General features: G+C 55.9%; 1 protein-coding gene across 3 annotated transcripts; it reads left to right on the top strand.

Annotated features, from left to right (window-relative positions):
* Nucleotides 1-930: 930 nt before the first annotated feature.
* Nucleotides 931-5,921, top strand: GPN2 (GPN-loop GTPase 2). 3 transcript variants are annotated; one of them, XM_014948720.1, is made up of 6 exons: nucleotides 931-1,247; nucleotides 1,340-1,804; nucleotides 3,610-3,766; nucleotides 3,933-4,093; nucleotides 4,913-5,043; nucleotides 5,543-5,921. In XM_014948720.1, exons 2-6 carry the CDS (start codon nucleotides 1,388-1,390, stop codon nucleotides 5,613-5,615), a joined length of 939 nt encoding a protein of 312 aa, XP_014804206.1. In that variant the 5' UTR covers nucleotides 931-1,247; nucleotides 1,340-1,387; the 3' UTR covers nucleotides 5,616-5,921. The 3 variants fall into 3 exon arrangements, with proteins under 3 accessions (XP_014804206.1, XP_014804208.1, XP_014804207.1); XM_014948722.1 differs by lacking the exon at nucleotides 5,543-5,921 and having other exon boundaries at nucleotides 3,933-4,161; nucleotides 4,311-5,037; XM_014948721.1 differs by lacking the exon at nucleotides 931-1,247 and having other exon boundaries at nucleotides 1,266-1,804.
* Nucleotides 5,922-10,751: the final 4,830 nt, after the last annotated feature.

Here is a 10,751-nt window from a genome sequence, read left to right as displayed (position 1 = left end):
ATATGGGGAGCAAGGGGGGATAGGGGGAGAAGAGGGGGTGTAGGCAAATAGGGACATGGGGAAGAAGAGGGAACAAGGGGGGGATGAGGGAGGGATATGGGGGGAGAAAAGGAGGTGCAGGCAAAGAGGGGATATGGAACATGAAGGCAGAGGGGACACAGCGCGGGAGACGTGGGATGTGTGGGGAGAAGGGATATGGAGGAGCAGGTGGGAGAGGGGACACAGGCCGGCATGGGGAGAAGGGAGGATATGTGACAAATGGGAGTGTGGGGTTACACGGGGAGGAGAGGGGACATGAAGGAGAAGAGGGATATGGAGAAATGGAGGGGAGGACACGGGGACGTGCTGGGGCAAGGGAGGGAATGTGTGGGTACTGTGGAAACTCACCCCACACGTGGGCAGGAGTAGGGACCTGAGTCCTGCAGGCACAGCCCCATGGGTCTGGGTGGGGGTTTGCCCCCTGTTTCCAGCCACAGCAGCACCAGTTGGGGGGTAACAGGGTCACATCTGCTCCGACACGGGGCTCACTGGGCAAGGAGGGACAGGAGGCAGCACAAGGGGGCTTTCCCTTCCTCTCCTTACCTGGAGAAGAGAAGGCTCCGGGGAGACCTCATCGCAGCCTTCCAGTATCTGAAGGGGGCTCCAGGAGAGCTGGGGAGGGACTCTTGGTCAGGAAATGCAGTGACAGGACAAGGGGGAACGGTTTTGAATTGGAAGAGGGGAGATTTAGATTAGATATTAGGAAGAAATTCTTTGGTGTGAGGGTGGTGAGAGCCTGGCCCAGGTTGCCCAGAGAAGCTGTGGCTGCCCCATCCCTGGAGGGGTTCAAGGCCAGGTTGGAGGGGGCTTGGAGCAACCTGGGCTGGTGGGAGGTGTCCCTGAGGGGGTGGCACTGGATGATCTTTAAGATCACTTCCAACTCTGTCTTTAAGATCCCTTCCAACTCTAACCACTCCATTAGTCTATAAGTGGCCAGCAGAGAACTGCACAAGGCAGTGTGGACATCCTGCTCTTTACCACCGCTGAGATGACCTCAAACGCTTAGTAGCATCCCACCAAGTGCCCTTACCCTTGGGTTAACCAGCACCCGTGGGCTGGTGGGAGGTGTCCCTGCTGGGGACAAGGGGGTTGGAACTTGATGATCTTTAAGGTCCCTTCCAACTCTAACCATTCTATGATCCCACCCGCTTCCCGGGTGTGAATTCCAGCCCATCGCGTTCGTAGAAACACGAGTAAAACGGTAAACGTTCCAACTCTAACCATTCTATGATCCCACCTGCTCTCTGGGTGTGAATTCCAGCCCATCGCATTCGTATAAATGCAAGTAAAATGTTAAACAGGAGCTTTTCCTTTCTCAGTCAACAGAAGGGGAAGGAAATGAGGCGACATGTCTGAGGGCAGCAAGGGGAGCTCGTTGGCCTTTGGCCAGGTGGTGATCGGGCCTCCGGGCTCCGGGAAGACGACCTACTGCCATGGCATGCAGGAGTTCATGGGCAGGATCGGGCGCAAGGTGACGGTGGTGAACCTGGACCCTGCCAACGAGGCCATGCCCTACCAGTGCGCCGTGGACATCGCCGAGCTCATCACCCTGCCCGACGTGATGGAGAACCTCAAGCTGGGACCCAACGGGGGGTTGATCTACTGCATGGAGTACCTGGAGGCCAACTTCGACTGGCTGCAGGAGAAGCTGGCTGCGTTCAGGGGTCACTACTACTTGTTTGACTGCCCGGGGCAGGTGGAGCTCTACACCCACCACGATGCCCTCAAGAACGTCTTCGCGCAGTTGGCCAAGTGGAATTTCAGGGTAGGTTAGGAAAAATTTTTTCACTGAAAGGGTTCTCAGGCATTGGAATGGGCTGCCCAGGGAGGTGGTTGAGGCACCATCCCTGGAGGTGTTCAAAAGAGGGGTTGATGTAGTGCTGGGAGGTCTGGTTTAGTGATGATGCTCCTTGTTTGTTGTGTGGGTGTCTGTTTTTGTCAGTGAGGTTGACGGTTGGACAAGATGATCTTTAAGGTCCCTTCCAACCTAGAAGATTCTGTGATTCTGTTTGGGCTCCTCAGGGAGCTGTGATGGTGGACACCCTGTGCCAGGGAGCAGTGCCTGGCACCCCACGTGCTTGTGCAAGGGGCTCGGAAGCTTTTATGCCGCATGGTCAGAGCCTGGGATTGTGGGCACAAATTATTTTATCGGGGAAGGAGGGGAATTTTGCCTCGTTTTATGCTTGGAGGGACTGGCAAAAGAATGGCTTGTTCAGGGGATTTAGTGCAGTGGGATTATCCTGAGAGGAAACATGGATTCCAGATGATCTCTAGAAGTCCCTTCCAACTCTGACAATTCCCTGATTCCTCTCTCAGTGCTCCAGGGTCCTGTCCACACACCCTGTGGGTTTTATCCAAGTGGGTGCTGTGTTTTCTAGCAGGGAGATAGATCCCTGTGCTGGGAGAGCAAGGACCCTTTGTGGAGCTCTGTGACAAGCTCAGGCCTCATCCCAGGCCCTGCCTGGCTCCCCCACGGCCAGCCCGAATCGCCCTGCACGTTGTCGGACGTGCTCCGTGCTCCCTTGCACAATGGAAGATGCAAATGAGGGAAGCACAGGTGAGAAGAGTCCCGTCACCAGGCGAACTCGCTGACGTTGCATTTATTTTGCATTTGGGCCAAACCATGAATGTGCAAACCCTGGGCCGGTGTGAGCGAGAAGGGCAGGTTCATTTGCTTGAGGATTCCAGTGCTGAGATTCCCAGTGACAATTCTTTTTATTCAAATAAACCTAGGTGAAACTGTCGTTACTAAAAAAAAAAAAGATGGTTACACGGCTGTTTTGATGCTCACCCAAGTGCTTACACCTGCCCATGAGCTTTAAACTTGCTTTTTTTTTTTTCTTGGCTGCATCAGCGTCGCTGTGACTCAGCCGCACTCTGAGTAACACTGAGTTGCAGGCAGGGACTTAACAGAGGTCTCGGACCACAGTGTTAACAGCTGCACAAAACACAGGGAGTCCAAACTGCTCGTTAATTTAATTATTAATTATTATGTCAAACCACATGACAATTGGCTTTCCCGGCCCAGCCTGGTGTGCTACAGTTACTGCTCCTGAGCGTCCGCCGCGCGGGAGCATTCCTGTGGGGAAGGTGGAGAATCTGGAGACGTGTCCTTCAGAAGGAGAGTTAACCCCAGCTCCCACTCTCCAAAAAAACCCCAAACCTACAGCGTGGAAACTTCATCTGCAAAGAAACAAACCCTGAGAAAAGGGGGAGCAGTTGCAGGTTGAAGTGTCTGGTGGAGCTCAGCACCCCTCTAAGCCTCTCCACAGCCACCTCTGTGCACCACCACCCTGCGTCCTGCATCCCCCAGGTGGTCCACAGCTGTGAATGTGATGATAAATACTTCTCTATATCTAAGTGCTCTCATATATGAGGATGTTTTAGGTGCAGGAGCTAGAAAGTAGGTGGTAACTTGCCCTTTGGGGGGACTCCATGTGGTTATAGCCAGGTCTGAACATATTATCCCATAGCCACTTCTCAGAGTGTCCCAAAAGCGAGGGGATGGACCTGGTGTGGCTCTGACCTTGTGCTGTCCCTTTGTCCCTGTGCTGTCCCTTTGCTGTCCAGCTGGCTGCGGTGCATCTGGTAGATTCTCACTACTGCACGGACCCTGGCAAGTTCATCTCTGTTCTCTGCACCTCCCTCTCCACCATGCTGCACGTGGAACTGCCCCACGTCAACATCCTCTCCAAGATGGACCTCATCGAGCAATACGGCAAGTTGGGTAAGAGCTTTTGCAAGGGGGAGGCAAAATTGGGCTGCATCAGGTGGAAATCACCTGTTTGGGTACGGGGATGTGTTGCTGGGAGATGGTGGGGGAGCTGGTGTAAATCTCCTTGGGTTCTTCAATTTACAAATTGCCTTCAGAGCTTCTTGGTGTTTCCCTGCAGCTTTCAACCTGGATTATTACACAGAGGTCCTGGACCTCTCTTACTTGCTTGACCATTTAGCTTCGGACCCCTTCTTCAGAAATTACCGCCGCCTCAACGAGAAGCTGGTGGAGGTGATTGAGGACTACAGCCTGGTGTCCTTCGTTCCTCTCAACGTCCAGGTGATGCAGCAGGAGGAGCAGGGCAGGGAGACCAAGGAGTGTTGGATACGTAGGAGCTGGTTATGTCTAAATTACCGCCGCCTCAACGAGAAGCTGGTGGAGGTGATTGAGGACTACAGCCTGGTGTCCTTCATTCCACTCAACGTCCAGGTGATGCAGCAGGAGGAGCAGGGCAGGGAGAGCAAGGAGTTTTGGATACATAGGAGTTGGTTACGTCTTTTTAGAGCCATGAGGGCTGAAAAACCTCAGCTGTGAAGAGACTCGGGGATGGAGGAAGACGGCAAAACACACCCAGACTTGTAAATGATCTGTGGCAGCCAAAGGAAAAGAAAAGCCCAACGAGCTTGGGGCTATGTGGGCCTTGTGTCCCGGGGTGGGGAATTAAGACTCCCCCTTCATTCAGCTCTTCTGTGCCTGCATTTCAAATCTGAGCGAAGCATCAACTAAGAGCGTCCTTAAATTAAGGGGCGCAAAAATAATTAGAAGATGGGGAGGAATGCATTTGGGAGCAAGGGCTGAAAGTGTTCATCTGGTAGTTGGCAGAAGTGTCAGCAGAGGCAAATGGGCTGAGGCAAGAGGGGATGAAAGAGAGGGAGAGGGTGGAGGGTGTCAGCCCGTGGTGTATTCGGGCTCCTCGTGGGGTGCCCCTGCTTGTCCTGTGGCCCCTCTGGGCTCGGGGAGGCCGGCGGCGTCCTCGGGGCCTTGGGCTCTGCGTGGGTGGCCCAGAGCCTCGGAGAAAATCCATGGTGAAGCCCAGCATGAGCTCCTGCCTCCGGGGAAGGACAGGATTTCCCTGTGTGTCATCTCCCTCCCTTTCAGGATAAGGAGAGCATGCGGCGGGTGATGCAGGCGGTGGACAAAGCCAACGGCTATTCCTTCGGAGACCAGGAGCAGAGGAGCCTGGAAGCTCTGATGTCGGCAGCAGTGGGAGCTGATTTCCACTTCACCTCGTATCCTTCTCCACAATCCTCTCTTATATTGAGTTTTAATTCCTCCTTCCTTGGGGAAGAGAGGCTGGAGGTGGGGAGGGCAGTTTGCAGGCCTGGGTTGTTACTAACATCATCTGGTGCTGTTGGGTGATACCCGTGTGGTGAGAAGGGCTCAGCCCAGACCTTAGCAGACAGTTGTCCTCACCAAAGCCACCACATTTGTTGCTAATTGATACTGTGAATGTGGGAGGAATCTTTTGATGACTTTCCTCGCTCTCACACTCTCTTGGACTGGTTCATTCCACCTCGTCCAAACCACACAATTGATTCTCCTGTCCTTCTTGGGTCTGGGATCAGCCGGAGCCAGGAATAACTCAGGTGATCTGCCAGTGCTGCCATCTTCCTGCCAGCCTTCAGGCTATAATGTGGGGCTGGTTCCTCGCTGGGAACGTTTAGAGCTCCTTGCAGAAGGGAGTGTTTGAGCCCAGCCCCTTGTTTTCCTTAATTACTGCGTTATCAGCACGCTTGCAGTGCAGGAGAAGTATGTGCAATCTCAGGACAAAGCCGTGGAGGAAGAAGTGATGGATCTGTAACACACCCACCTCTTCCACCGCCGCCTCTCGCTTTTGACACCTCTCCTTTTCCTACCAGGAGCTTAAGGGATCTCCGTGACTCAGACCAAGTGAAAGCCTTTCCAGGCAGAGCTCTGGCTGCTGGACCCTCTCCCTGTGAGAGTTTGGCTTCGTCTGCTTCACCACAGAGTGGTGTTTTTGCAGAAAGATGATGGGGGAGACCAAGCCAGGCCAGGTCTTTCCTCAGGAGCAAAGGTAAAGGACACGGGTAGTGAGAGAAGAGAAGCAAGGAAAAGGAGACTGACTTTTTTGCCAAGTCTCCTTCTGCCCATCGGGAGACTGACTTTTTTGCCAAGTCTCCTTCTCCCCATCGTGACCAAGGTAGATCCAGAGAAGGAAAAATGAGTTGGAGCTGTCTCATCGACCAAGGTAGATCCAGAGAAAGAAAAATGAGTTGGAGCTGTCTCGTGCAGTGAGACTTGAGACAAAAGTTCTGGGTTTCCTGCGTAGGAGGAACGTGCCTGGGCCTCCTCGTGCTCAGAGGAGTATCCAGCCTTGAGAAGCCTCCAATCTGTCTCAAGGAGGACAGAATCACGGTTGTTTTTCTTTTTTTGTTGTTTTTTTGTTTTGTTTGTTTTTAAATAATGATGGACTCTTTCTTAATAAAACACTCCTTCGTCTCGCTTTCATCTTGTGTGTTTGCTGAACCTGAATAAATAAAAACCCAGAGTGCTACAAAGCCCCGGGGGCTAAAAAGCCTCTGGTGGGAACGTGACGGGGAGCTGCTGCGTCGTGTACTTGGCAGGAAAGGCTCCGCGTTCGCGACGTCCTGTCCCTCTTGTGATCTACCTCAGAACAGAGACGGCGTTTGCTGCAGGGAGCGAGGCCCCAGCGACTTGTGGGACGGGAAAGCAGGTCACTCCTCGTGCTCCCTTGGGTTTGGGGAGCACCCAGCGAGCACCCAAACTGCAAGCTCGGCTTTTGGAGGCTTTTTGATTAAGAAAGACCCTGTGTGACTCAGCGGGAGGCTGGAGCACCTCGTTTGCATGTAGGGCCTTTCCCAGCAGCTTTTCTGCCCTCATCCACCTTTTTTTTTTTTTTTTTTCCTCCAGATCCTAAATCCTGGGGTTTCCTTCCCATGTTATTCCCTCCCTGGATGGTGATGGCCACTTGAGTGTCACCTCTGCAGCCCCACCACCCGCAGCAGCTCAGGACCATCAGTGTGATGAAATGGGAAGGTCAGGGTGATGAAAAGCGAGGTGGGTGATGAAAAATGAAGTGTCCACGTGGAGCATCCTCCAGGAACCTTCACATGGAGCACCCTCCAAGAACCTTCACAGGGAGCACCCTCCAAAAACCTTCACAGGGAGCAACCTCCAAAAACCTTCACATGGAGCACCCTCCAAGAACCTTCCAGCAGCCGAGATGGGAGCAGGAGAGACTCCCAGCTCCCTGTGCAGACTCAGCATTGTGTCTTGCCCAAGACCTGGCATAAAATAAGGCAGCTCTTTCTCTCAGGACGCTTTGTCCCTCAGCAGGGTGATGACAGACCACCCCCTCCCTGAACCTAAACATGAGCAGGGTCTTGTTTGGCAGGGACCGCAGCCTGGCAGGGAATTAAAGCTAAATTTTCCTGTTTCTCCCAGCTTTGTGGCCAGGGTTTGGAGACAAGGAGGAGCTCCAGGGGGAGAAGGCACACACTTCCATGTGAGCACACACACACTCTTAGGCTTTAACCAGATCAGCTCCTGATGAAAGACTACACCAACATTTTGAATATAAAAGTTAAATTTCTCTCTGCTGTCAGTGCCTGAGTTCTTTTCCCGAAAATCCAAGGGCTTCCCTGGGTATTTCTGGCTGAAACCCCACGCCCACATTTCAGTGCTCTCTGGGGCTGAAGGTCTGGGAGCTGATCAAACCATAACTGAAGCTGAAACTCCATCCTTGCCTCCTGGGCTGTCCCTGTGGGCTTTGAGCCCTGCCATTCCCGAATGGGGATGGAAGTCACGGTCATAAAAATGTGAATTTTATGGTGGCTTTTTTCATGGTTTTGAGTGATTTGGTGGCTTAAGAGGGTATTGGCAGGTCAAGCTGGAGCTGTCAAAGCTTTTATGGCTGTTTGGCTTTTTTCTTTTATTTTATTTTAATACTCAGGTGGTATTTTGCTGCGCTAAGATGGATACCAAAGGTGATAGAGATCTCTGAAGCTCAGGGAACCTCTGCCCTGTCCGAGCCAAGAAATGCCAAGGGCTAAAAGAGCTGCAGCCTGAAAAGTGCAGCGTTTTCACACCAAGGGGCTCTTCTCACCCCAGATTTGGAGAGGAGGAGCTGAACTGGGAACTGCAGCTCAGCAGGGACGGTACTGGCTGCTGCTCCTGGTCAGGGTGAAGGAGAAAATGGCTCTGGAAAGGGCAGGGATGACTGGGGACCCGGGGTGTGAGATCCAGGCGGCTCCTGCACCCACATGTCCCCAGGTTGGGAGGGGACGGCCTCGCCAAGGCTCCCGGGGCTGAGGGAGGTGACACTCTGGCTCCTGTCGCTCCCGTTGAGCAATCAACCCGGGGCGAAGGGCCAGGATTAGTCACCCCAATTGAGGCACATCCCTCGAGGGGGGGGCAGGCTTTCTGCCGAGCTGGTCCTACCTGCCCCGGCCCCTCCAAACCCGGCACCGGGAGAGGCTGAGCCCACCCTGACCACCCCTGGGACCTCCTGGGGCCAGAGTGAACGTGGCAGGTCATTTTTTGGGGGGATGGAGGGGTTTGGGCTTCGGTGGCAGCCACTGAGCTGGAGTTTGCTGTGTCCCTTCCATCGCTTCCAACCCCTGCCTTGTGGCCACCCCACTGTGCTGGAGCCGTGGTTCATGTCCCACCTGGCAAAGTGGCACCTCAGTGGCAACTGCAGGGTCCCTCTCCATAGCCCAAAACATCAGGCCAGGTCAGCCAGCTGCATGCAAGTGTGGGTACTGGGATGAAATGGTGAGAGTTTCCAGTAGCCACCAGCCCCCAGTCAGAGCTCTTTGGTAGCCCCCAGCCCGGGGCCCTTTGGTAGCCCCCAACCCAGGTTCTTTGTTAGCCCCCAGCCTGGGGCCCTTTGGTAGCCCCCCAACCCAGGCTCTTTGGTAGCCCCCAGCCCGGGGCTCTTTGGTAGCCCCCAACCCAGGCTCTTTGGTAGCCCCCAGCCCGGGGCTCTTTGGTAGCCCCCAGCCCCTAGACAGGACTTGTTCCCATCCTGGGTCTCACCAGGGCTGTGGGACAGACGAGATGGGCCAAAATCCAGAGGATGGGGCTCGTGTCACCCCTCCAGGAGAGGCTGGGGGGCTGCTGGCTCCATCGTGGGGCTCCTGCTCCAACTTTCCCCATCACGTGGTGCCTTCTGTGGGGGTATGAAAAGCCTCTCCCAAAAAATAACACAAGCACACACACCCCACCACCCCCAAGGGACCCCAGGGCACCCAGGGGGGCACCCAGAGGAAGCCTGGCAGCACCCCAGGGTGACAGCCAGTGAGCCCCACCTCCCTTGGGTGCTGCAGCAGCGGGGAGGGAGGTGCTGGTGGTGGCTCAGCCTCAGCTGGCCCAGCCAGGCAACCAGGAGCCAGCCAGCCCTGGCCCCGGGGAACAAAGCCCTGCAGGGAGGTTGTAAGAGCTGGGGACAAGGGACAAAGCCCAGCTGTGGGTCCCACAGCCCTCCAGCCCCACCTGGGATGGGCAGAGCCTTTTGCAGACAGCAGGGCTAGGGGCAGCAGCCCCCACTTACCCTCAGAGATGTGTTTTAGTAGCCTTAACCCCATGGCTGCTAGCCAGGGTGGGAGCAGCCAGGATCCTGAAGGTGGCTCTGGGGTGGGGGACACTCCCTGGCCCTGGGACACCCATGTCCCTTTGTTAAAGACACTAAAACACATATATTTGAGAGCTTTGTTGTGCAGCCCCTCCTGTGTGGCATCAGGGATGCTGAGAGCATCCTCCAGCATGTCCCAGCCAGGGGACAGGGATGGAGATGGGGTTGGGGTGTCCTGACACCTCCCTGGTCCCCTCCATCTGGATCCCACCACCCTAAGTGAAACAGGGGGTCAGGGAGGACTCCAGGGAGCACCCCATGCTCCCCAGCAGCACATAACACAAGGGAGGTGTTATGGGGGCCTCCCTCCCATCCCCAAAAAGCTGCTGGACCGGCTGGGAGGCCGGGGAGCCTCGTCCTCCTACACGGCCCAGCCAGGCTGCAATTTTGGGTGCTGTCGAAATCGCTTAACTCCTGGGAGACCGACAGGAGCCCCATCGTCCTCCCGCCACCCATGGGGGCCCCGAGAAGCAGTAAGGGCAGACCTGTCACCTCGTCCTCCTACACGGCCCAGCCAGGCTGCAATTTTGGGTGCTGTCGAAATCGCTTAACTCCTGGGAGACCAACAGGAGCCCCATCGTCCTCCCGCCACCCATGGGCCCCGAGAAGCAGTAAGGACAGACCTGTCACCCCCCAGGTCCCACCTCATCCCCATTCCCCCCCCAGTTTAACCAGCCTGGGCTGCTTGTGTCCCCAAACTGCCAGGTCAAGGGCCAGTGAGAGCCCTGGGCTCGTTTTTCACGTCGGCCGGCCCCGGTTTGGCTAATTACAGGTCTGGGGCTGGTTCCCAGGCTGGGAGTGCTCGGGGCCAGGCGGTGGCCAAGCGTCGGGGCCCCTCGCTGGCCTCCCCCCCGGGAACCGGCTGGGCTCCCCGACACCGCCGGGGGCCCCCCCCAGCTCAGCCAGGACCTGCCGAGCAAATTACAACCTGCCGGGGCCGCTGGCCCAGTCCTCGGTGGGGCCAAAAGCAGCAGCCACATTGGCTTCTGCAAGATGCCACGATGGGCATGGGGAGGGGGGGGGTGGGAGAAGGGTTGGGGGGGTTCTGGCAGGGGTTAATCCCCTCGGCTGGGGCTCTGTGCCAGGCTCTGCTCCAGGTGACGTGTCCCGGGCGAACAGGTTCTGGTTCACTCAGCCCAACCTCCCCCAGCAGCCAGCGCTTTCCCACGGCAGAGCCCTTGCAAACCTCATCACACCCCAGCCCCGTCCCCGCAGCCCCCTGGGCTTTGCACCGCCTGCCCCACAAACCCACCCTATAACAAGGGGGGGGGTTGCTGCCCCATCCGTGCCTCAGTTTCCCCAAACGTAGCAGCTCTTGGCACC

The sequence above is a fragment of the Calidris pugnax genome, unplaced genomic scaffold (assembly GCF_001431845.1).
Source record: "Calidris pugnax isolate Ruff unplaced genomic scaffold, ASM143184v1 scaffold162, whole genome shotgun sequence".
Lineage (NCBI taxonomy): Eukaryota > Metazoa > Chordata > Aves > Charadriiformes > Scolopacidae > Calidris > Calidris pugnax.
This window is presented reverse-complemented; position numbering and strand designations above follow the sequence as displayed.